The sequence below is a fragment of the Oncorhynchus kisutch genome, linkage group LG10 (genome assembly GCF_002021735.2).
Source record: "Oncorhynchus kisutch isolate 150728-3 linkage group LG10, Okis_V2, whole genome shotgun sequence".
In the NCBI taxonomy this organism is placed as follows: domain Eukaryota; kingdom Metazoa; phylum Chordata; class Actinopteri; order Salmoniformes; family Salmonidae; genus Oncorhynchus; species Oncorhynchus kisutch.
In genome coordinates, this window is record NC_034183.2 from 9,435,558 (window position 1) to 9,460,407 (window position 24,850).

Below are 24,850 nucleotides of genomic sequence, written 5' to 3' on the forward strand. Positions count from 1 at the left end.
TATCTGCATTTAAGTCCTTTATTATCTATGTCTTGAGAGTTACAAAAGGCCAAACAAGGGAATTCTCTTAACAGAAACATGAACAAAATGAATCAGATCCAGTCAGAATACTGTAAGATGTAAAAGTATGTGTAACTAATAATATTGCATAAAAAACACATCAATTGTATATTTTTTCATGACTCATAAAACCAGGACATTGTGGAATGAAAGAACCGGAAAGAACTAGTCTGATGAACAATCTTTTTTTTTTTTTAAGTGTACAGAAAAAATATATATATAAATGAAAACTTCTCTGTTGGAACTGAGAAATCATAGACAATACAATGCATGCAGACATCAGATAACTGTTTTGAAACAGTCTGCAAAAGATCCTAAATATTTGGACAGTGTTTGACACTAGCATCCATCCATAGCCTTAACTGCGTCGTTGTCTGCGTGTACATCTATTGCCCACGTGTCCAGCTGTTCGTGTTTGATTCAGATTCATTCATATATCAAAACTAATAACTTATTGCACGAGCCCATAATTCAAGAGGGATCTTTACAATGTTAGCTATGATCTAGGAGCAATATGGAGATAGCCGGTCATGTGATGCGTTCAGTGCAACCGTATAAATCTTTTTTTAATTACATTTTTTCATTTTCTATCTTATCAGTGTGGACACAGCCTTCGAATTCTACGCATAATTTTGGCCCTCTTGTGAGAAATGGATGGCATTTGATTAGTCTGCTGCAAAACATTCCATCTTCTAGGAACAATTTATAATAACAAGTATTTACACTAGGAAGGATAACCAGCTCAGAAATAAAACTGATGGAAATGTGGTTTTGGCTGCTATTGCCAGTCAGAAATCTACAGAGAAATCTAAATTGCTTCCTGATAACTTATGGAAGCCATATATACCGTTCTCCTATGCAGTGAAACGACAGATGCCTAGTATTACAAATCTTTGTTTTCCAACACTCAATCTACATGTATGGTCACAATATGTATACTGTATTTCCTCAATGTACAAAACTTTGGGATTCACAATTTCACATATTTACCTCAGCAAAGAATAATCAAACTGACTCTGAAAGTGCCTTAAAATATATAATACAAAAAAAATGAAAAATATATATATATATAAAATAAAAAATGAAAACATGGCTGAGTGATATTGAGTTGAGCTGTGTAGTATCATGGAGTGTTAACAACATCAGTAGCACATACAAAATGAATAGATCTACCTTGTCCCAGATCAGTTGTGCTGTCTTGACAACTCGTATGTTTGTGTTTAGCAAGACAGCACAAACAGATCTGGGATCAGGCTAGAATGGATCTGCCTAGACCTGAGAAAGACACTCGGCAGCATCGTCAACGTGCTAACTCGATATTTTCTACTTTATAATATTTGTCAATTAGTAATAAATGCATTACATTGAGTTGTGATAAAACCATTGTTATTGGACAGAGTACATAGAGTTATAATAAACCACGTACTTTAGTTATAACACATGTTATAACACCACATACTATAAGGTAGTATTTCTGCACTTGTAGTTTCTCTTTGGCAAAAAATAATCAACTAAAATAGAATTCAACTACTTTGAGATTTTGGAATGTCACAAGACTACAGAATAAGAGTCTTAGAATATGCTTTCTAAATGTTAAGTCTGCTACTACACTGAACAAAAATATGAAGGCAACATGTAAAGTGTTGGTCCCATGTATCATGAACTGAAATAACAGATCCCCAAAATTTTGAGCACAAATATCTTCACATCCCCATTAATGATACTCGATCACCTATCAAGAAGCTGATTAAACAGCATGATCCGTCCGTGGACCTTGTGCTGGGGACAATAAAAGGCCACTAAAATATGCAGTTGTGTCACACAACACAATGCCACGGATGTCTCAAGTTCTGAGCGAGCGTGCAATTGGCAAGCTGAATGCCCACCAGAGGTGTTGCCAGATCATTTAAAATGCTAATTTATCTACCATAAGCTGCCTCCAACATCGTTTTATAGAGTTTGCCAGTACATCCAACCGGCCTCACAACTGCAGACCATGGCGTTGTGTGGGCACGTGGTTTGCTGATGTCAACATTGTGAACAGAGTGCCACATGGTGGAGGTGGGGTTATGGTATGGACAAGCATAAGCTACCGACAACGAACACAATTGCATTTTATCGATGCCAATTTGAATGCACAAAAAAAAAATACCGTGACAAGATCCTGAGGCCCATTATTTGTTTAAGGAATCTGTGACCAACAGATACCATATCTGTACTGCCAATCATATGAAATCCATAGGGTTAGGACAATTGATTGATTTCCTCATTAAAATCGTTGCATGTTGCGTTTATATTTCTGTTCAGTACACTTAAAAGAAAACGTAAATTTTGTAAAAATGCAAATAATAATGAATCATAATGCATTTATGACTAGTTAACTAAGACCATACACATAGAAACAAACAAATACATTTGGTATACATTTCTTAAATTTTTTTTAAAAAAGAACGAAATTCGTATAAAGTCCATGGTCACACGAGGAGTCTTCATTAAGTAAACACAAAGTTGTTCAAAACATCTACCAAAGCACTGCAGAGTCACAGCTTGGAAGCTAACAATACACACGTGTTCAATCACAATTTTACTCACTTCAGGACGTTCAGGTGAAAACCCTCTATTGGGAAAAAAACATCTCAGCTAAATGAGCTACTATTGTACATCACTGGGTTTCAGGTTCAGCCCGTATACAGTAGCAGTGCTGATCTAGGATCAGTTTTGCCTTTCGTGAAAAAATAAAAAATAAATCATAATAATGAATAAGATCAACACTCCTACTCTGAAACTCTGAACACAGAGGCCTTGATCTAGGAAGGACAGTTTCAGAGTCCATGCAGTTCACAGCAGTAGTCTGTGTGCTCGAGGTACAAGTTGACCTTAAGCACAGATCTAGGATCAGATTACCCCTACCCAATTCTAGCAGTAACCATTAGGTGGTTTTGTACCTCCTCAGTGTTGTGGTGGTGGCGTGGTGTTTTGCTGCCCTCTACAGATCTGATCAAGGCAGTGCAGGTGTGGCTCAGGAGGTTTTGGAAAGAAAGGAAGAGTGGGGCGGGGAAAGAGGAGACCTGGGCGGGGCTACTCGTCACAGCCCAGCAGCTCCATTCGCAAGGTGATGCGCCCGTGCCAAGCCCACGGCAGGATGCGGACGAATCGGGCGTAGAACGGAGGCTCGAACAGGTTCTTCTTGTGTACATTGTTGTCGCTGTTGCCAGGGAAGATCTGGAGGTTGGAGAGTCGAATCACACGCACAGAGACAGATGAGAGTTAATTAGCTACTTAGTTAGTTAGCTAGCTACTTAGTTAGTTAGCTACTGAACACCCATCACAGAATCTATAGAACATCATGAAATCTATGACATATGTTGAAGTGTCTGTATCTCATGGCAACTGTTTATTGTTTGAAAATAAAAAAGGAGTCAATTATAACTGGGGGAAGAAAAAAAGAAAAATAAACTCTTAATTTAATAGTCAAGAAGTACTTTGCTTGGTCCATATTCCTACACACACATTGGGTACATTCATGTTGGGCTCACTTCTTTGGATATCAAGATGCAAAAAAACAGACCTTGTCTGTGCTGGTGACATCGTCCTTGACTATGCTCCAGAATTGCCCATCGTCACTGTAGGACACCTTGAAGGCAGAGACAAACTGGACCGCGCCAAAGTCCTTGGCCCCCTGGGTGATGATACCTGTGATTTTCTTAAGAGACTCCAGGTCCACCTGTTACAGAAGGAGAACGCGTCAGAACAAGCAGGACTCCAGGTCCACCTGTTACAGAAGGAGAACAAGCAGGACTCCAGGTCCACCTGTTACAGAAGGAGAACAAGCAGGACTCCAGGTCCACCTGTTACAGAAGGAGAACAAGCAGGACTCCAGGTCCACCTGTTACAGAAGGAGAACAAGCAGGACTCCAGGTCCACCTGTTACAGAAGGAGAACAAGCAGGACTCCAGGTCCACCTGTTACAGAAGGAGAACAAGCAGGACTCCAGGTCCACCTGTTACAGAAGGAGAACAAGCAGGACTCCAGGTCCACCTGTTACAGAAGGAGAACAAGCAGGACTCCAGGTCCACCTGTTACAGAAGGAGAACAAGCAGGACTCCAGGTCCACCTGTTACAGAAGGAGAACAAGCAGGACTCCAGGTCCACCTGTTACAGAAGGAGAACAAGCAGGACTCCAGGTCCACCTGTTACAGAAGGAGAACAAGCAGGACTCCAGGTCCACCTGTTACAGAAGGAGAACAAGCAGGACTCCAGGTCCACCTGTTACAGAAGGAGAACGCGTCAGAACAAGCAGGACTCCAGGTCCACCTGTTACAGAAGGAGAACAAGCAGGACTCCAGGTCCACCTGTTACAGAAGGAGAGCGCTTCAGAACAAGCAGGACTCCAGGTCCACCTGTTACAGAAGGAGAACAAGCAGGACTCCAGGTCCACCTGTAGTGGCAACGCTGCAGATTTCGAACTACACATCCCCGTGGCAGCAGCGGTGGCTTGTCTGTATCCCCCACTACATCTCCCCATCACGAAAATGAAGCATCTTGGGCTAACCTAGATAAATCAAGTTCAAAACTAATGGTCAGTAATTTGTTGGTAAACAGTGAAAGAGAATCTTTGCGAAGGGCTGCCTTAGATACATCAAATTCAAAAATGGTCAGTAATTTGTTGGTAAAGTAAACAGGGAACGTTCTGGAAGAATCTCTCTCACCAACACAAATCACCCTCAACTATAGCCCCCTCAAAATAGAAATAGATGTTTTATTGTCACACACCAGATAGGTGGAGTGAAATGTGTTGTTTTACAGGGTCACACACAGTAGTATGACACCTCTGGAGTAAATAGGGGTTAAGTGCCTTGCTCAAGGGGCTCAACGACAGATGTTTCACATTGTTGGCTCGGGTAATCGAACCAGCAAACTTTTGGTTACTGGCCCAATGCTATAACCTCCAGGATATCTGCTGCCCACTAAGTGACCCCACCACCCACACCACTTCCCAAAATCCCCTCTGAACCTCTGCAGTTACCTGCAGCCACTCGTTGCGTTTGGTGGTGTCCGCCGTCCAGGCGTTGGTCTTGCCCTGCTTGTCCAGCCGAGCGTAGTGTGGTTGCCAGGTGAACGCCTCAATGCCCCAGGTGCGGTAGACGCTGGAGGCCGAGATCTGGCGGTCGGCGAGCAGGCGCGACTTCATGCCCAGGGGTGCGGAGCAACCTGCCGTGTTTGAATACACTGTGAAGTGAGACCACAAGCAACGGGAGGGAAAAGAGAGAGAGAGAGAGAAGTATGATAGACAAGAGACGGACAGGAAAGGCCCAAGCCAGCCGGTGAACAGCACACTGAAAGCACATGGATGACGACAGCCAGTAACTACCAGAGGTGGACGGAGTAGTGAGAACACATAGCCGTACGTTACAGACATATGGAATACAGACATACAGACATATGGAATACAGACATACAGACATAAGGAATACAGACATACGGAATACAGACATACGGAATACAGACATACGGAATACAGACATAAGGAATACAGACATACGGAATACAGACATACGGAATACAGACATACGGAATACAGACATACGGAATACAGACATACGGAATACAGACATACGGAATACAGACATACGGAATACAGACATACGGAATACAGACATACGGAATACAGACATACGGAATACAGACATACGGAATACAGACATACGGAATACAGACATACGGAATACAGACATACGGAATACAGACATACAGACATACGGAATACAGACATACAGACATACGGAATACAGACATACGGAATACAGACATACAGACATACGGAATACAGACATACAGACATACGGAATACAGACATACAGACATACGGAATACAGACATACAGACATACGGAATACAGACAAAAGGAATACAGAGTTCGCCCAACTTATCTTCCACGCTGGCTCTCTGATGATAGAATGCAATTGTTCTTGGGAGCTTTTTGGCGGTCATTTAAAATGCTACATTTTCAAACCGAGTTGGCCGAACTTTGTACAGCCCACGTTATGACTTTGAAGGGTTTCCTGAACTCTGTCCTGGTTTTTGTCCTAGAAATACACAGCCGACTCAAATAATCCAAGCTTGATGACGAGTTGGTAATTTGATTCCGCTGTGTAGTGCTGATTTAGCTGTGTAGTGGTGGGGGGGGGAAAGGAAATGTTCACCCCTTGGAATCCCCAGGACAGAGTTTGGAAAATGCTGGAGTAGAGAGAGACCGAGAGATGGACAACATATGGCAGCCAACTAGTGGAGCATGTAGGTTAGTTGGACTGAGACACTGAGTCGTACATCTACAGCAGTATCAGTACCATGTAGGTTAGTTGGACTGAGACACTGAGTCGTACATCTACAGCAGTATCAGTACCGTGTAGGTTAGTTGGACTGAGAAACTGAGTCGTACATCTACAGCAGTATCAGTACCGTGTAGGTTAGTTGGACTGAGACACTGAGTCGTACATCCACAGCAGTATCAGTACCGTGTAGGTTAGATGGACTGAGACACAGTGAGTCGTACACTTCACTTCGTCAGTGTGTTACAGGATGTTTGTAAGGTGCATGTGTGGTGAGTGTAGTACGAGGTACACGTGGAATCATCATAACCAATAAACTGCATAGCATGGCTTTGACAGAGTCAAAGATGGACATTTCTGTACACTTTTAAAACAGACACATTTTCCCCCCAGTAAATTAAACCAAGCCAGACAACCCATGGCATCAGGATACAACCAAGCCAGACAACCCATGGCATCAGGATACAACCAAGCCAGACAACCCATGGCATCAGGATACAACCAAGCCAGACAACCCATGGCATCAGGATACAACCAAGCCAGACAACCCATGGCATCAGGATACAACCAAGCCAGACAACCCATGGCATCAGGATACAACCAAGCCAGACAACCCATGGCATCAGGATAAATGCTGCAGAGGACATAGAGGCAGTCCAAAATCTCGCTAGCTCTACTAGCGTGGATACAAGGTTGTGATGATCAATATGATCAATGTTTACACGATAGATGTCGTTGCCAATGTTTCCCCCGCAAAAATGTCCATATGTTGTTGATAAATCACTTTTTCAACCAGACAGGACTGATGCAAAGTGGGCAGTATGTATGAGTATCTGGATAGGTACTGAGTCAGACTGGATCAGACTGATTTCCCACAGTATCATTTCAGTCAGACCTCAACCAAAAACCTTCTGGTAAAACGCAAAACCCTCTGTACCATAGAACCATCCGACACACTGAAATCAAACCCAATTCTGTTTGAGTTTGTTAACATTGTTATTGGAGTGTCCGCATGTGTCTGAGTGTGTGTGCGAGAGCGCGCGTAAAGTGTGTGTAAAGTAAGCATGCACGTCTGTGTGTTTACCATTGAGCTCACAGCCCACCAGCTCAAAGCGCAGGGTGCAGGCCTTGCGACAGACCACGGGGATGATGCGGAAGTACTGGCTGATAATTGGAGGCTCAAACAAGTTTGTCTTGGTGCTGTCGTTGTCCACGTTCCCCACAAACACCTGGAGAAGTAGAAGAAAGAATATTATACTTGATCTCAAGTGACTTAGTCATGTATGCATTCATTTTTCATACGGGTGGCCCCGGCGTGACACTGTAGAAGGCAGAGTTCACCAACCCAAACAAATCTATGCCTTTTTCATATCCAGCGAAATGGCACCCCATTCCCTGAATAGAATGTATAAACTATTCCCCTTAAACTCTACTCTGGAACTCGAAGCCAGTTCCATTGCATTATTTCATTGTTCCCCCTCTAATCAGGGACTGACTTAGACCTGGGATACCAGGTGGGTGCAATTAATAATCAGGTAGAACAGAAACCCAGCAGGCTCCGGACCTCGTAGGGTCAGAGTTCAAGACCCCTGCCCTAGACCCTAAATAGAACACTCAATACATGCACTATATGTAGAAGATGGTGCAAATGCAGAAATCTGCCATAGTGTGTGTGTACTCAGAGGATGAGAGTGTTTTCACTCACAGTGTCCTTCGTCTGTCTGTCCAGGCGGTACATAGTGTAGGTCCTTCCGTCCAGACTGGACGCCACCTTAAAGGCCTTGATGAACTCTGCTGACCCCATGCGACTGGCGCCCTGCGTCACGATGCCCGTGAAACGCATCTTCCTCTGCATGTTAATCTGCACAAAGGACAAACACACATGGTTTACTGTCAGATCTATCACTATATACTAGTCAACATGGTTTACTGTCAGATCTATCACTATATACTAGTCATCACTATATACTAGTCAACACTATATACTAGTCAACATGGTTTACTGTCAGATCTATCACTATATACTGGTCAACATGGTTTACTGTCAGATCAATCACTATATACTAGTCAACACTATATACTAGTCAACATGGTTTACTGTCAGATCTATCACTATATACTAGTCATCACTATATACTAGTCAACACTATATACTAGTCAACATGGTTTACTGTCAGATCTATCACTATATACTAGTCATCACTATATACTAGTCAACACTATATACTAGTCAACACTATATACTAGTCAACACTATATACTAGTCAACACTATATACTAGTCAACACTATATACTAGTCAACACTATATACTAGTCAACACTATATACTAGTCAACACTATATACTAGTCAACATGGTTTACTGTCAGATCAATCACTATATACTAGTCAACACTATATACACTGGTGAACATGGTTTACTGTCAGATCTATCACTATATACTAGTCAACATTATATACTAGTCAACATTGTTTACTGTCAGATCTATCACTATATACTAGTCAACATGGTTTACTGTCAGATCAATCACTATATACTAGTCAACACTATATAATAGTCAACATGGTTTACTGTCAGATCTATCACTATATACTAGTCATCACTATATACTAGTCAACACTATATACTAGTCAACATGGTTTACTGTCAGATCTATCACTATATACTAGTCATCACTATATACTAGTCAACACTATATACTAGTCAACACTATATACTAGTCAACACTATATACTAGTCAACACTATATACTAGTCAACACTATATACTAGTCAACACTATATACTAGTCAACATGGTTTACTGTCAGATCAATCACTATATACTAGTCAACACTATATACTAGTCAACACTATATACACTGGTGAACATGGTTTACTGTCAGATCTATCACTATATACTAGTCAACATTATATACTAGTCAACATTGTTTACTGTCAGATCTATCACTATATACTAGTCAACATGGTTTACTGTCAGATCAATCACTATATACTAGTCAACACTATATAATAGTCAACATGGTTTACTGTCAGATCTATCACTATATACTAGTCATCACTATATACTAGTCAACACTATATACTAGTCAACATGGTTTACTGTCAGATCTATCACTATATACTAGTCATCACTATATACTAGTCAACACTATATACTAGTCAACACTATATACTAGTCAACACTATATACTAGTCAACACTATATACTAGTCAACACTATATACTAGTCAACACTATATACTAGTCAACACTATATACTAGTCAACATGGTTTACTGTCAGATCTATCACTATATACTAGTCAACATGGTTTACTGTCAGATCAATCACTATATACTAGTCAACACTATATACTAGTCAACATGGTTTACTGTCAGATCAATCACTATATACTAGTCAACACTATATACTAGTCAACACTATATACTGGTGAACATGGTTTACTGTCAGATCTATCACTATATACTAGTGAACATGGTTTACTGTCAGATCTATCACTATATACTAGTGAACATGGTTTACTGTCAGATCTATCACTATATACTAGTGAACATGGTTTACTGTCAGATCTATCACTATATACTAGTGAACATGGTTTACTGTCAGATCTATCACTATATACTAGTCAACATGGTTTACTGTCAGATCTATCACTATATACTAGTCAACACTATATACTAGTCAACATGGTTTACTGTCAGATCAATCACTATATACTAGTCAACACTATATACTAGTCAACATGGTTTACTGTCAGATCAATCACTATATACTAGTCAACACTATATACTAGTCAACACTATATACTGGTGAACATGGTTTACTGTCAGATCTATCACTATATACTAGTGAACATGGTTTACTGTCAGATCTATCACTATATACTAGTGAACATGGTTTACTGTCAGATCTATCACTATATACTAGTGAACATGGTTTACTGTCAGATCTATCACTATATACTAGTGAACATGGTTTACTGTCAGATCTATCACTATATACTAGTGAACATGGTTTACTGTCAGATCTATCACTATATACTAGTGAACATGGTTTACTGTCAGATCTATCACTATATACTAGTGAACATGGTTTACTGTCAGATCTATCACTATATACTAGTGAACATGGTTTACTGTCAGATCTATCACTATATACTAGTCAACATGGTTTACTGTCAGATCTATCACTATATACTAGTCAACATGGTTTACTGTCAGATCTATCATTATATACTAGTCAACACTATATACTAGTCAACATGGTTTACTGTCAGATCTATCACTATATACTAGTGAACATGGTTTACTGTCAGATCTATCACTATATACTAGTCAACACTATATACTAGTCAACATGGTTTACTGTCAGATCTATCACTATATACTAGTCATCACTATATACTAGTCATCACTATATACTAGTCATCAATATATACTAGTCATCACTATATACTAGTCAACATGGTTTACTGTCAGATCAATCACTATATACTAGTCAACACTATATACTAGTCATCATTATATACTAGTCAACATGGTTTACTGTCAGATCAATCACTATATACTAGTCAACACTATATACTAGTCATCATGGTTTACTGTCAGATCAATCACTATATACTAGTCAACACTATATACTAGTCATCACTATATACTAGTCAACACTATATACTAGTCAACACTATATACTAGTCAACACTATATACTAGTCAACATGGTTTACTGTCAGATCTATCACTATATACTAGTCAACACTATATACTAGTCAACACTATATACTAGTCAACACTATATACTAGTCAACACTATATACTAGTCAACACTATATACTAGTCAACATGGTTTACTGTCAGATCTATCACTATATACTAGTCAACACTATATACTAGTCAACACTATATACTAGTGAACATGGTTTACTGTCAGATCTATCACTATATACTAGTGAACATGGTTTACTGTCAGATCTATCACTATATACTAGTCATCACTATATACTAGTCAACATGGTTTACTGTCAGATCACTATATACTAGTCATCACTATATACTAGTCAACATGGTTTACTGTCAGATCTATCACTATATACTAGTCATCACTATATACTAGTCATCACTATATACTAGTCAACACTATATACTAGTCAACACTATATACTAGTCAACACTGTATACTAGTCAACACTATATACTAGTCAACACTATATACTAGTCAACACTATATACTAGTCAACATGGTTTACTGTCAGATCTATCACTATATACTAGTCAACACTATATACTAGTCAACACTATATACTAGTGAACATGGTTTACTGTCAGATCTATCACTATATACTAGTGAACATGGTTTACTGTCAGATCTATCACTATATACTAGTCATCACTATATACTAGTCAACATGGTTTACTGGTCAGATCACTATATACTAGTCATCACTATATACTAGTCAACATGGTTTACTGTCAGATCTATCACTATATACTAGTCATCACTATATACTAGTCATCACTATATACTAGTCAACACTATATACTAGTCAACACTATATACTAGTCAACACTATATACTAGTCAACACTATATACTAGTCAACACTATATACTAGTCAACATGGTTTACTGTCAGATCTATCACTATATACTAGTCAACACTATATACTAGTCAACACTATATACTAGTCAACACTATATACTAGTCAACACTATATACTAGTCAACACTATATACTAGTCAACATGGTTTACTGTCAGATCAATCACTATATACTAGTCAACACTATATACTAGTCATCATTATATACTAGTCAACATAGTTAACTGTCAGATCAATCACTATATACTAGTCAACACTATATACTAGTCATCATGGTTTACTGTCAGATCAATCACTATATACTAGTCATCACTATATACTAGTCAACACTATATACTAGTCAACACTGTATACTAGTCAACACTGTATACTAGTCAACACTGTATACTAGTCAACACTGTATACTAGTCAACACTGTATACTAGTCAACACTGTATACTAGTCAACACTGTATACTAGTCAACACTATATACTAGTCAACACTGTATACTAGTCAACACTATATACTAGTCAACACTATATACTAGTCAACACTATATACTAGTCAACACTATATACTAGTCAACATGGTTTACTGTCAGATCTATCACTATATACTAGTCATCACTATATACTAGTCATCACTATATACTAGTCAACACTATATACTAGTCAACACTATATACTAGTCAACATGGTTTACTGTCAGATCAATCACTATATACTAGTCAACACTATATACTAGTCATCATGGTTTACTGTCAGATCAATCACTATATACTAGTCATCACTATATACTAGTCAACACTATATACTAGTCAACACTATATACTAGTCAACACTATATACTAGTCAACACTGTATACTAGTCAACACTGTATACTAGTCAACACTATATACTAGTCAACATGGTTTACTGTCAGATCTATCACTATATACTAGTCATCACTATATACTAGTCATCACTATATACTAGTCAACACTATATACTAGTCATCATTATATACTAGTCAACATGGTTTACTGTCAGATCAATCACTATATACTAGTCAACACTATATACTAGTCATCATGGTTTACTGTCAGATCAATCACTATATACTAGTCAACACTATATACTAGTCAACACTATATACTAGTGAACATGGTTTACTGTCAGATCAATCACTATATACTAGTCATCACTATATACTAGTGAACATGGTTTACTGTCAGATCACTATATACACAGTTTAAGTCGGAAGTTTACATTCACTTAGGTTGGAGTCATAAAAACTAGATTATCAACCACTCCACAAATTTCTTGTTAACAAACTATAGTTTTCACGCATGACACAAGTAGTTTTTCCAACAATTGTTTACAGATTATTTCACTCTCACAATTCCAGTGGGTCAGAAGTTTACATACACTAAGTTGACTGAGCCTTTAAACAGCTTGGAAAATTCCAGAAAATGTCATGGCTTTAGAAGCTTCTGATAAATCATGTCAGTTGGAGTTATTGACTCCAAGGTCAAGGCCTACCTTCAAACCCAGTGCCTCTTTGCTTGGAAAAATCAAAAGAAATCAGCAAAGACCTCAAAAAAAATAATTGTAGACCTCCACAAGTCTGGTTCATCCTTGGGAGGAATATCCAAACACCTGAAGGTACCACGTTCATCTGTACAAACAATAGTACGCAAGTATAAACACCATGGGACCACACAGCCATCATACTGCCCAGGAAGGAGACGCATTCTGTCTACTAGAGATGAATGTACTTTTGTGCGAAAAGTGCAAATCAATCCCAGAACAGCAGCAAAGGACCTTGTGAAGATGCTGGAGAAAACAAGTACAAAAGTATCTATATCCACAGTAAAACGTGTCCTATATCGACATAACCTGAAAGGCCGCTCATTAAGGAAGAAGCCACTGCTCCAAAAACGCCATGAAAAAGCCAGACTACGGTTTGCAACTGCACATGGGGACAAAGACCGTACTTTTTGGAGAAATGTCCTCTGGTCTGATGAAACAAAAATAGAGCTGTTTGGCCATAATGACCATCGTTATGTTTGGAGGAAAAGGGGGAGGCTTGCAAGCCGACGAACAGCATCCCAACCGTGAAGCATGGGGGTGGCAGCATCACGTTGTGGGGGTGCTTTGCTGCAGGAGGGACTGGTGCACTTCACAAAATAGAAGGCATCATGAGGCAGGAAAATTGTTTGGATATATTGAAGCAACATCTCAAGACATCAGTCAGGAAGTTAAAGCTTGGTCGCAAATGGGTCTTCCAAATGGACAATGACCCCAGACATACTTCCAAAGTTGTGGCAAAATGGCTTAAGGACAAAGTCAAGGTATTGGTGTGGTATCACAAAGCCCTGACCTCAATCCTATAGAAAATGTGTGGGCAGAACTGAAAAAGCATGTACGAGCAAGGAGGCCTATAAATAACCTGACTCAGTTACACCAGCTCTGTCAGGAGGAATGGGCCAAAATTCACCCAAATTATTGTGGGAAGATTGTGAAAGGCTACCCGAAACGTTTGAACCAAGTTAAACAATTTAAAAGGCAATGCTACCAAATACTAATTGAGTGTATGTACACTTCTGACCCCACTGGGAATGTGAAGAAAGAAATAAAAGCTGAAATAAATCACTCTACTATTATTCTGACATTTCACATTCTTAAAATAAAGTGGTGATCCTAACTGACCTAAGACAGGGAATTTTTACTAGGATTAAATGTCAGGAATGATGAAAAACTGAGTTTAAATGTATTTGACTGTACTAATCAACATGGTTTCCAGTCAGATGTGCTACCATATACTAGTCAACATTAACGAAGACAATGTTTCGAATGACTGATCCTAGAGAGTCATGAAACTTTCACTGCACACAGAGGGGAATGACATCAATCTATGTAAAAAGGGCAAGAAATGTGACAAGGTCAACCACATTCATCAATGCAATGAGTCTCAGAGAATAAAAAACCTTTTACATTTGTCAGAATTAAAAAGTATGTCCGAGTCTTATCTGCACTGATATGGAAACAAACAGACCGGTGGAAGTTATTCCCTTGTAGGCAGCCACAATATATTGCTTTGACCTATCCTCCATAGTGTCTCTTCCTTGCCCTGCTAGACTAGATCAGTAGATAAGGGAGAGATACCCTGCTAGACTAGAACAGTAGATAAGGGAGAGATACCCTGCTAGACTAGAACAGTAGATAAGGGAGAGATACCCTGCTAGACTAGATCAGTAGATAAGGGAGAGATACCCTGCTAGACTAGATCAGTAGATAAGGGAGAGATACCCTGCTAGACTAGATCAGTAGATAAGGGAGATATACCCTGCTAGACTAGATCAGTAGATAAGGGAGAGATACCCTGCTAGACTAGATCAGTAGATAAGGGAGAGATATCTACTGATCTAGTCTAGCAGGGTATCTCTCCCTTATCTACTGATCTAGTCTAGCAGGGTCTCTCCCTTATCTACTGATCTAGTCTAGCAGGGTATATCTCCCTTATCTACTGATCTAGTCTAGCAGGGTATATCTCCCTTATCTACTGATCTAGTCTAGCAGGGTATCTCTCCCTTATCTACTGATCTAGTCTAGCAGGGTAAGGGAGAGATACCCTGCTAGACTAGATCAGTAGATAAGGGAGAGATCCCCTGCTAGACTAGAACAGTAGATAAGGGAGAGATACTTTACTATGGAGATATCCTGCTAGACTAGATCAGGATCATGTTCATTAGGAACTGCACCAGATTATTATCACAATTTGCAAAGCAGAGAAAAAGCCTTTCTCATTATACAACACCAGGTAGTCTCTTGGCTAGAGTCAGTTTTCTTCTGTTTTTATGCTTAAAGAACACGAGCCAGACAGTGGTATTGGAACCTGACTGTTGTACCGTACTGACCTCGATCCAGGGGTTCCTGTCATAGGAGGCTGAGGTCCAGGCGTTAACCAGGCCCTTGTTGTTGAGGCGTGCCAGCTCAGACCCCCAGCGCTGCAGGCCCAGGAATCCGTAGTGCACGGACGAGGCTGAGATCTGAGACTCAGCAATGCCTCCGCCCTCCATTCCCAACAGAGAGATACAACCTGAGTGACGGACAGACACAGACAGACGCACTCAGATGCAATAGAAAGAGAAACTAAAAAAAAGAAGGTAACATATACTTAAGATAGTCTGGTTTATTATTTCATACAGTATGGACACATACACGCCCCACAAAATCAGGCAGACTGCTTCCAGCCCATGCGTAGTCCACTGACTGAACTACAGTAGCTCCTACCGCTGTCCCACACAGCCATAATTCAGGCTGACTGACAAAAATATTGACCATCCATCTAAAGCATCCCAACTCTTTTCCTTAAGAACGTCAATTTAACTTCAAATTAAAATAAAAACCTAGGCCAGCTTTGGACGGTCCCCCAAATTACATTAACTACCTTACATGAATGTATTTCTTAATCATAATGATGCATTCTAATGCATTTTATTGCACTTAGAAATAACATGGCAGATTGCAGCTAATAGAGAACCAGTGTGTGTGTGTGTGTGTGTGTGTGTGTGTGTGTGTGTGTGTGTGTGTGCGCGCGAGATAGAGAATGGTACTCACGCAGTTGGCAGTGCTTGCCCACGTAGGGGGACGGACAGCGGCAGTTAAAGTCTCCATTCAGGTCCCTACAGGAGCCACCGTTTTGGCACGGCTGGTTGGCACAGTCATTCACATCTGGAGAGAGACATCATGATCACTATCAGGCACTGGCATTCCATATGTACAATCAACAGAACAGAATAAAGTATGAGTAAGATTATAAGGACAGAATAAGTGCTCCTATTCCAACATACGCTTTTCCTGAATCTAAAATATATATATATTTAGTTATTTAACCTTTATTTAACTAGGCAAGTCAGTTGAGAACACATTCTTATTTACATTGACAGCCTACCAAACCCTAATGATGCTGGGACAATTGTGCGCCGCCCTATGGGACTCCCAATCATGGCCAGTTTTGATACAGCCTGGAATCGAACCAGGGTCTGTTGTGACGTTTCAAGCACTGCGATGCAGTCGTTAGATGGAGAAAAAAATAAAAAATAACTGTTCTAAACCTGATAAATGTATTAATAAAAGCAAAGACCCATCTGAACAACAGCCAAATTGGCTCAGATGAGCAGTTGTGTGGTCCAAATCTCTGTAACTCCCTAAATACCCCTAGATGGCACGCTTTCCAACAGTATACAACCGGAAGTGTATGTTTTAGAGAGGGCGCTTGGCAACCGGCTGCACCCTAGGAGAACAGCATGTATTCAGAAAAAATGGAATGAGAACACACACTTTTTAATCTCTCGCCCGCAAGATTTGATTAAACTTCCTTTGAGCACAGCTCTAGATTGACAGTGTGTGTGTGTCCCCGAAATAGCACCCTATTCCCCATGGGCTCTGGTCAAAAGTAGTGCACTACATATGGAGCCGTTTCAGACAACATGTTTACCATATCTGTGTAGAATATGACCCAAATCTCCCTAGTAGCCATCAGTGAAGAGTGTGATTCTGTGCCAGGCAGGCACCCACGAGTGAGTGAGGCACACACACACACACAGGTTCACACACAGCCTCAATTTTGCCAGACCCCAGGAAGTGTAGCTGCTGCCATAATGGGGATCCATAATAAATACACACTGTTACTAACCAGTGGTGAAAAAAGTTGCCATACCGGAGTAAAAGTATAGATATCTGAATAGAAAATGACTCAAGTAAAAGTCACCCAGTAAAATACTACTTGAGTAAACGTCGAAAAGTGTCCGGTTTAATACGTATTTAAGTACAGTCGTGGAAAAAGTACGCAATTGTCATGCTTGGTTTGCTTATAAACCCCCCCCAAAAAAAGAAACATCCTCACTCTCAACTTAACACATGTAAATGTTTGTATGAACATATGATTCAGCAACTGAGACCAACTGAACAAGTTCCACAGACATGTGACTAACAGAAATTGAATAATGTGTCCCTGAACAAATGGGGGGGGGGGGTCAAAATCAAAGGTAACTGTCAGTATCTGATGTGGCCACCAGCTGCATTAAGTTCTGCAGTGCATATCCTCCTCATGGACTGCACCAGATTTATTGGTTCTTGCTGTGAGATGTTACCCCAGTCTTCCACCAAGGCACATGCAAGTTCCTGGACATTTCTGGGGGGGGGGGGCAGAACACGGACATTCCGGTCTTGCAGGAAATCATGCACAGAACGAGCAGTATGGCTGGTGGCATTGTCATGCAGGAGGGTCATGTCAGGATGAGCCTGCAGGAAGTGTACCACATGAGGGTGGAGGATGTCTTCCCTGTTAACGCACAGCATTGAGATTGCCTGCAATGACAACCAGCTCAGTCCGATGATGCTGTGACACGCCACCCCAGACCATGACGGAGGGTCTGTCTCCAAATCGATCCCGCTCCGGAGTCCAGGCCGCGGTGTAACGGTCATTCCTTTAACGATAAACGTGAATCCAAACATCACCTCTGGTGAGACAAAACCGCGACTCGCCAGTGTCTGGTCCAGCGACGGTGGAGTTTGCCACAGAGGCAGTAGGGTTGACAATGTGTTATATTGACATGTGTGTGTACTGGACCATATTGCTGTCATGCCTGAGCATTTATAACGTACCAAGTGCTTTTGGGTGTCAGGGAAAATGTATGGGAGGAATGTAGTGGAGTAAAACATGGTGGTGTTCGCCTTTTAAAGACCTACTAAAAGACCTACTGAATTACAGTCATTATTGAAAAAGATCGTAATAATACCGCACATCTCTAAATAGGACTACTTAATGTTAGATACCTCACTTCCAAGGCAGTCATAGTTCAAGCCTGATGAATTTGCTGTGTTTAATAAGGCCTCTCCTCCTGGTTACACTAGTGACCATATCCCCTCGCTCATCCCGCAAAGGCGGAGGTGTTGCTAACATTTGACAGCTAATTTCAATAGAAGTCCACAGACACAGTCCAAAAGTGTTTGAGTCATCATTGACTCCGTGTGATTAGTCCAACATGTCTCTGGACTTACGAATTGCCACAATCATACCCTGGCTCTAGTTGTCGCACGGAATAGATATTGTAGAACGTCAGTTAGATATCGAAATAATTAACCTCAGAATCCTGCACGATCGGACCACCATCTCAGTACGTTTGCAAACAAATAATTTGCTCACACCCAAACCAAGGATTCAAAAGGTGCGCTATAAATTCTGACAATAGAAAGACTCCTAGATGTCCTTTCAGACTCCCTCCACCTACCCAAGGACATCGGAGTACAAAAATCAGTTAATGTTGCGTAAAAACGTTAAAAACAACAAACATTGACACAAGAAAATCGCTCCCTGGTATACAGAAAATACCTGAGCCCTGAAGCAAGCTCCCAGACAATAGTCACAAGAAAATATCTCCCTGGTATACAGAAGACACCCGAGCCCTGAAGGAAGCTCCCAGACAATCGGAAAAAAAATGGCGCTCCATCAAACTGGAAGTCTTCCAGCTAGCTTGGAAAGACAGTAGCGTGCAATATCGAAAAGCCCTCGCTTTTGCTCGATCAGCCTACAATTCCAACCAGATTGAGGAGAGTAAAAACAAAAATCAAACATTTATTTTTGATACTGTCGTAATGCTAACTAAAAAGTTTCATTCCCCAAGTGAGGATGGCCTTCACTTCAGCAGTGATGAATATATGAACTTCTTCCAAGATCATGACCATTAGAAAGCAAAATTAGTTTCCTTTTTGAATATGAGCATTACCTCAGGAGTAAATGTCAGTTGGCTTTTCATAGCCGAGCGTTCAGAGGTAGAGGGAGGTAAAGAGGGAGGTAGAGGGAGAGCACATCCGGTGAACAGGAAAGGGTTCCATGGCCGCAGATAGAACAGCAGAAACTGGACCAAAGATTATGATAACTAACCCTTTCATCTTTGGTGTTAGCTAGCTCGCTACATTAGCTCCAAAGCTAGCTAGCTGGCTAGATAAACACGGTGCTAAGATATCAGATCGGAGCTAAAATATCCAACGTTGCTAGCTAACGTTAGCTTGTTATAATTTTGAACATGCACTATCTTTCCATCAACGAGCCATCTGACTTGCAGTGTAATGTTGAGTTTTAAGACTAAAGGACTTAAATTGACCCAGTTTTTTCTAATTTTGTTGTTGTTATGTAGTGAGATTGTTTTTACCAAAGTCAAATGTATTGTTTGATTTGAAAATGATAGAGCAGCACAGGTCTATTCCTTTAGTGTTTCGGAGGTCTATTCCTTTAGTGTTACGGAGGTCTATTCCTTTAGTGTTACGGAGGTCTATTCCTTTAGTGTTACGGAGGTCTATTCCTTTAGTGTTACGGAGGTCTATTCCTTTAGTGTGACGGAGGTCTATTCCTTTAGTGTGACGGAGGTCTATTCCTTTAGTGTGACGGAGGTCTATTCCTTTAGTGTGACGGAGGTCTATTCCTTTAGTGTGACGGAGGTCTATTCCTTTAGTGTGACGGAGGTCTATTCCTTTAGTGTGACGGAGGTCTATTCCTTTAGTGTGACGGAGGTCTATTCCTTTAGTGTTACGGAGGTCTATTCCATTAGTGTTACGGAGGTCTATTCCTTTAGTGTTACGGAGGTCTATTCCTTTAGTGTGACGGAGGTCTATTCCTTTAGTGTGACGGAGGTCTATTCCTTTAGTGTGACGGAGGTCTATTCCTTTAGTGTGACGGAGGTCTATTCCTTTAGTGTGACGGAGGTCTATTCCTTTAGTGTGACGGAGGTCTATTCCTTTAGTGTGACGGAGGTCTATTCCATTAGTGTGACGGAGGTCTATTCCTTTAGTGTGACGGAGGTCTATTCCTTTAGTGTTACGGAGGTCTATTCCATTAGTGTTACGGAGGTCTATTCCTTTAGTGTGACGGAGGTCTATTCCTTTAGTGTGACGGAGGTCTATTCCTTTAGTGTGACGGAGGTCTATTCCTTTAGTGTGACGGAGGTCTATTCCTTTAGTGTGACGGAGGTCTATTCCTTTAGTGTGACGGAGGTCTATTCCTTTAGTGTGACGGAGGTCTATTCCTTTAGTGTTACGGAGGTCTATTCCATTAGTGTGACGGAGGTCTATTCCTTTAGTGTGACGGAGGTCTATTCCTTTAGTGTTACGGAGGTCTATTCCATTAGTGTTACGGAGGTCTATTCCTTTAGTGTTACGGAGGTCTATTCCATTAGTGTTACGGAGGTCTATTCCTTTAGTGTTACGGGGGTCTATTCCTTTAGTGTTGCGGGGGTCTATTCCTTTAGTGTTGCGGGGGTCTATTCCTTTAGTGTTGCGGAGGTCTATTCCTTTAGTGTTGCGGGGGTCTATTCCTTTAGTGTTACGGAGGTCTATTCCTTTAGTGTTACGGAGGTCTATTCCTTTAGTGTTGCGGAGGTCTATTCCTTTAGTGTGACGGAGGTCTATTCCTTTAGTGTGACGGAGGTCTATTCCTTTAGTGTGACGGAGGTCTATTCCTTTAGTGTGACGGAGGTCTATTCCTTTAGTGTGACGGAGGTCTATTCCTTTAGTGTGGCGGAGGTCTATTCCTTTAGTGTTGCGGAGGTCTATTCCTTTAGTGTTGCGGAGGTCTATTCCTTTAGTGTTGCGGAGGTCTATTCCTTTAGTGTTGCGGAGGTCTATTCCTTTAGTGTTGCGGAGGTCTATTCCTTTAGTGTTGCGGAGGTCTATTCCTTTAGTGTTGCGGAGGTCTATTCCTTTAGTGTTGCGGAGGTCTATTCCTTTAGTGTTGCGGAGGTCTATTCCTTTAGTGTGACGGAGGTCTATTCCTTTAGTGTGACGGAGGTCTATTCCTTTAGTGTGACGGAGGTCTATTCCTTTAGTGTTGCGGAGGTCTATTCCTTTAGTGTGACGGAGGTCTATTCCTTTAGTGTGACGGAGGTCTATTCCTTTAGTGTTGCGGAGGTCTATTCCTTTAGTGTTACGGAGGTCTATTCCTTTAGTGTGACGGAGGTCTATTCCTTTAGTGTTGCGGAGGTCTATTCCTTTAGTGTTACGGAGGTCTATTCCTTTAGTGTGACGGAGGTCTATTCCTTTAGTGTGACGGAGGTCCCTGAGTCATGGCTTGCTTACGTGATCCTATGCTCGCTGATAACAGGTTAAACTGGCCATCTGTATTTAAAACAGGGAATTCTGGGACTTGTACATTCATGATATAAAGCCATATATACTTCAAGAAACAAACGTCTAAATTCCTCATGAGCTTATTAGACAGAGTGTGCTCAATTCTCCAACACCATCCCTCAGCTGTTGACCAAAACAAAATGACAGGGACAGTGCTTTATCCAATCCCAACAGTTCCAGGTCCGACAAGTTCCTGGCATGGGGGCACAGCTAGGGGGTGTCCCACTGGTAGTATGCACAGCCAAGTCTAGCCACACAACCGCCAAATTAAAGTATATGAAATTGTAATTTGCTTTGTGAAAGCCTTTTGGGTACTGACAAAAGACCTCAGAGGACCAAAAAGAAAGTCCTAGAATAGCCCTGGCTCCAGACTTTGCCCGACCGTGGTGTGAGGCCATGTGTTTTGCGTTATGACTGAGGGTTTTAAAAAATGTCCTAAAATTAAAACATTGAGATTTGACAGTATATTGTAGGTCACAGAGATCCTATAATTCAGGGTTACAGGGTTCTATAAGTAATTATATGACCGTAATATTGTAGGTGGTCCGACCATAGACAACACTGTGTGACAGAACATTACAAAAACATTATAGCAACTGAAAAGTAATTGTGTTGATGCTTAGTGCAACTGACCTGAACTGACCTGGTGTTAGCAAATTCCTTTCCATGACCAATTTAGGAAAACGGCCTCCCCTGCTGAAAGGCTACCAGAAACAACTGTAAACAGAACAATGTGACTTGCAGAAACTACTAAACAAAGTATTCGATTCACAAAAAATGCAAACACCCACAGACCTCCCCAGGGAGTGCAGAGCTTAATCTGTCCACTTTAGACTAGCCACATAGGAGGTTGAGGCACCTCCTAAAAACAACCAGAAATGAGTGAGTGGCAGGCATATATTCCCACTCTCTCACACACACAAATCCAAACCCCTAATTACCGACACACACAATAATCTGTTGACAAACATCTCAAAATAACCAACACAGAATAAATCAGAGGTGATCACCAGTTTAACGTCTAAGCTCGAGACCACTTCAGTCTCAGCTGCAGTCGTCTAATCTGATTTAGGTGGTGATACTAAAGTGAGTAAACAGCGTCAGACACGGCTTTCAGTATTGGTCACTGCCTCCCCATTGAAGCTTTCAGGCCAATTTCACACGGCCGGTAGAAGTGCTTGGCGTCAGACATGAGCGGAGGCTGTGACATTGTCAAGGCAGACTTCATTCACTTTTCTGCCTCCACTTCCCTCTTTACCCCGGCAACAGGGCAGCTGACGTCTTGGGAGTGCTGCGTTCGTGACCCCTTTCCATTGGCTGGATGAGCATGAGAGTCCGGTTTGCATGTACTGTGGGGTTTGCCATGTTTGTGTATGCCAGTATGTTTTAGAATGCAAGTGTGTGTGTGTGTGTGTGTGTGTGTGTGTGTGTGTGTGTGTGTGTGTGTGTGTGTGTATGAGTGTGAGGATGTCAACCTGTTTAAACAGCAGGGAAGAGTTTGCTACTGCTGTACGCATCCGGGTTGGCTGCTTTCGAAGAGCCTTACCTTCACAGAGCATCGGTCGCCTTGTTCCCACCACACACTCGGACCCCAGCCTGTAGGAGCTGCCGAGGATGCGACTCACTCACTGCCCACACACACACACTCTTTCTAGCACACACACAAAACTCCTTCCCCAATACACACACTAATTACTGAGCAATACAAAAATGTAAATAAATAAAAAACTGGCATCAGGAGTTCGAAATGAGAAGTTTGGGGGCAGAGAAAGACAAGCCCAAGGAACCTCACATACATCTGCAGCCAAATGAATGATCTTTACAGTCCTCACAAAAACATTATTTAATTAGCGTAAAAAGCTAGCTGGCGCTTTAGCTTGTCTTTTCTGGGAGGTGGGTAAATGTACTAAGGAGTCAGAGCTTGGTTAAGTACTCTTTTGTGGTGCACATGGATAAACATTGCTGTGAACTTTTTAATTATTTATGGTATAAACAGGGGCATGAACATTTAGGAGTATGAATAGAACGTTGTCCCTGGCTGAAAAACGAAGAAGAAATCAGAACTGACAGATTGAACTGCATGTTGCCCAGTAGGCAGTACCACAGAAGATTCACTTTGGTGTGAGGAGGGAGGGGGAAAACTGATAAGTGTTGTTGACATGATGGGACTGTTTCTAGTTTCTGTGACACGCTGCTGTGGACGACTCTGCAGATAAAAGGGATAAATAGTGCCGACAACTGCAGTCCTCTCTGTGCGTGTCCCTCTGCCCCACGGGCAGCATCAGCTAGCAGAAGGACTGAACACGTAGGAGCAAAGTGCCTGGATCCAAACCGAGAACAAGAGGGGAAAAGTACATTCCCTGCCTGAAGGGGACCATTTCATGGGTTGCACGTTTTGTCACAATGCCCATGGAACATTCCACTCAATGCTTTGTCAAATGTGCGCTGATGAAGATTCCATAGAAAAAGGGAGCAACCTTTTTCTGTTACATAGCAGCACACAGTCACCACCTGTCTCTTATGTGCAGTGCGTTAGGCTGCTCGGGGGCCAAGCGTATGCTGCCAGCTGGAAGTTGAACCTTGCCATATCCGGAGAGACGCTCCCGTAAGGACAACAGCTGCTTGGGTTGAAAAACCCACTTACCGCCGCCTCGGCCCCCTACCGCTGCCTGGGCCCCCTGCCGCCGCCTGGGTCCCCTGCCGCCGCCTGGGCCCCCT

At 41.3% G+C, this 24,850-nt stretch overlaps 1 protein-coding gene across 3 annotated transcripts in view; it reads right to left on the reverse strand.

Moving 5' to 3' along the window:
* The window catches only part of LOC109897704 (lactadherin), a 41,529-nt gene continuing 16,679 nt past the window's right edge, over positions 1–24,850 (reverse strand). Inside the window, exons 4-10 of one of the 3 annotated variants that reach the window (XM_020492229.2) lie at positions 16,568–16,681; positions 15,865–16,046; positions 8,095–8,250; positions 7,474–7,618; positions 5,087–5,271; positions 3,629–3,784; positions 1–3,282 (exon numbers count right to left, since the gene is read on the reverse strand). In XM_020492229.2, the coding sequence (XP_020347818.2) occupies positions 3,139–3,282; positions 3,629–3,784; positions 5,087–5,271; positions 7,474–7,618; positions 8,095–8,250; positions 15,865–16,046; positions 16,568–16,681 (1,082 nt within the window). In that variant the 3' untranslated portion in view covers positions 1–3,138. Of the gene's footprint in view, positions 3,283–3,628; positions 3,785–3,810; positions 4,499–5,086; positions 5,290–7,473; positions 7,619–8,094; positions 8,251–15,864; positions 16,047–16,567; positions 16,682–24,850 lie in introns of those variants that run through there. The other 2 variants (XM_020492228.2, XM_031833029.1) reach the window with 2 other exon arrangements.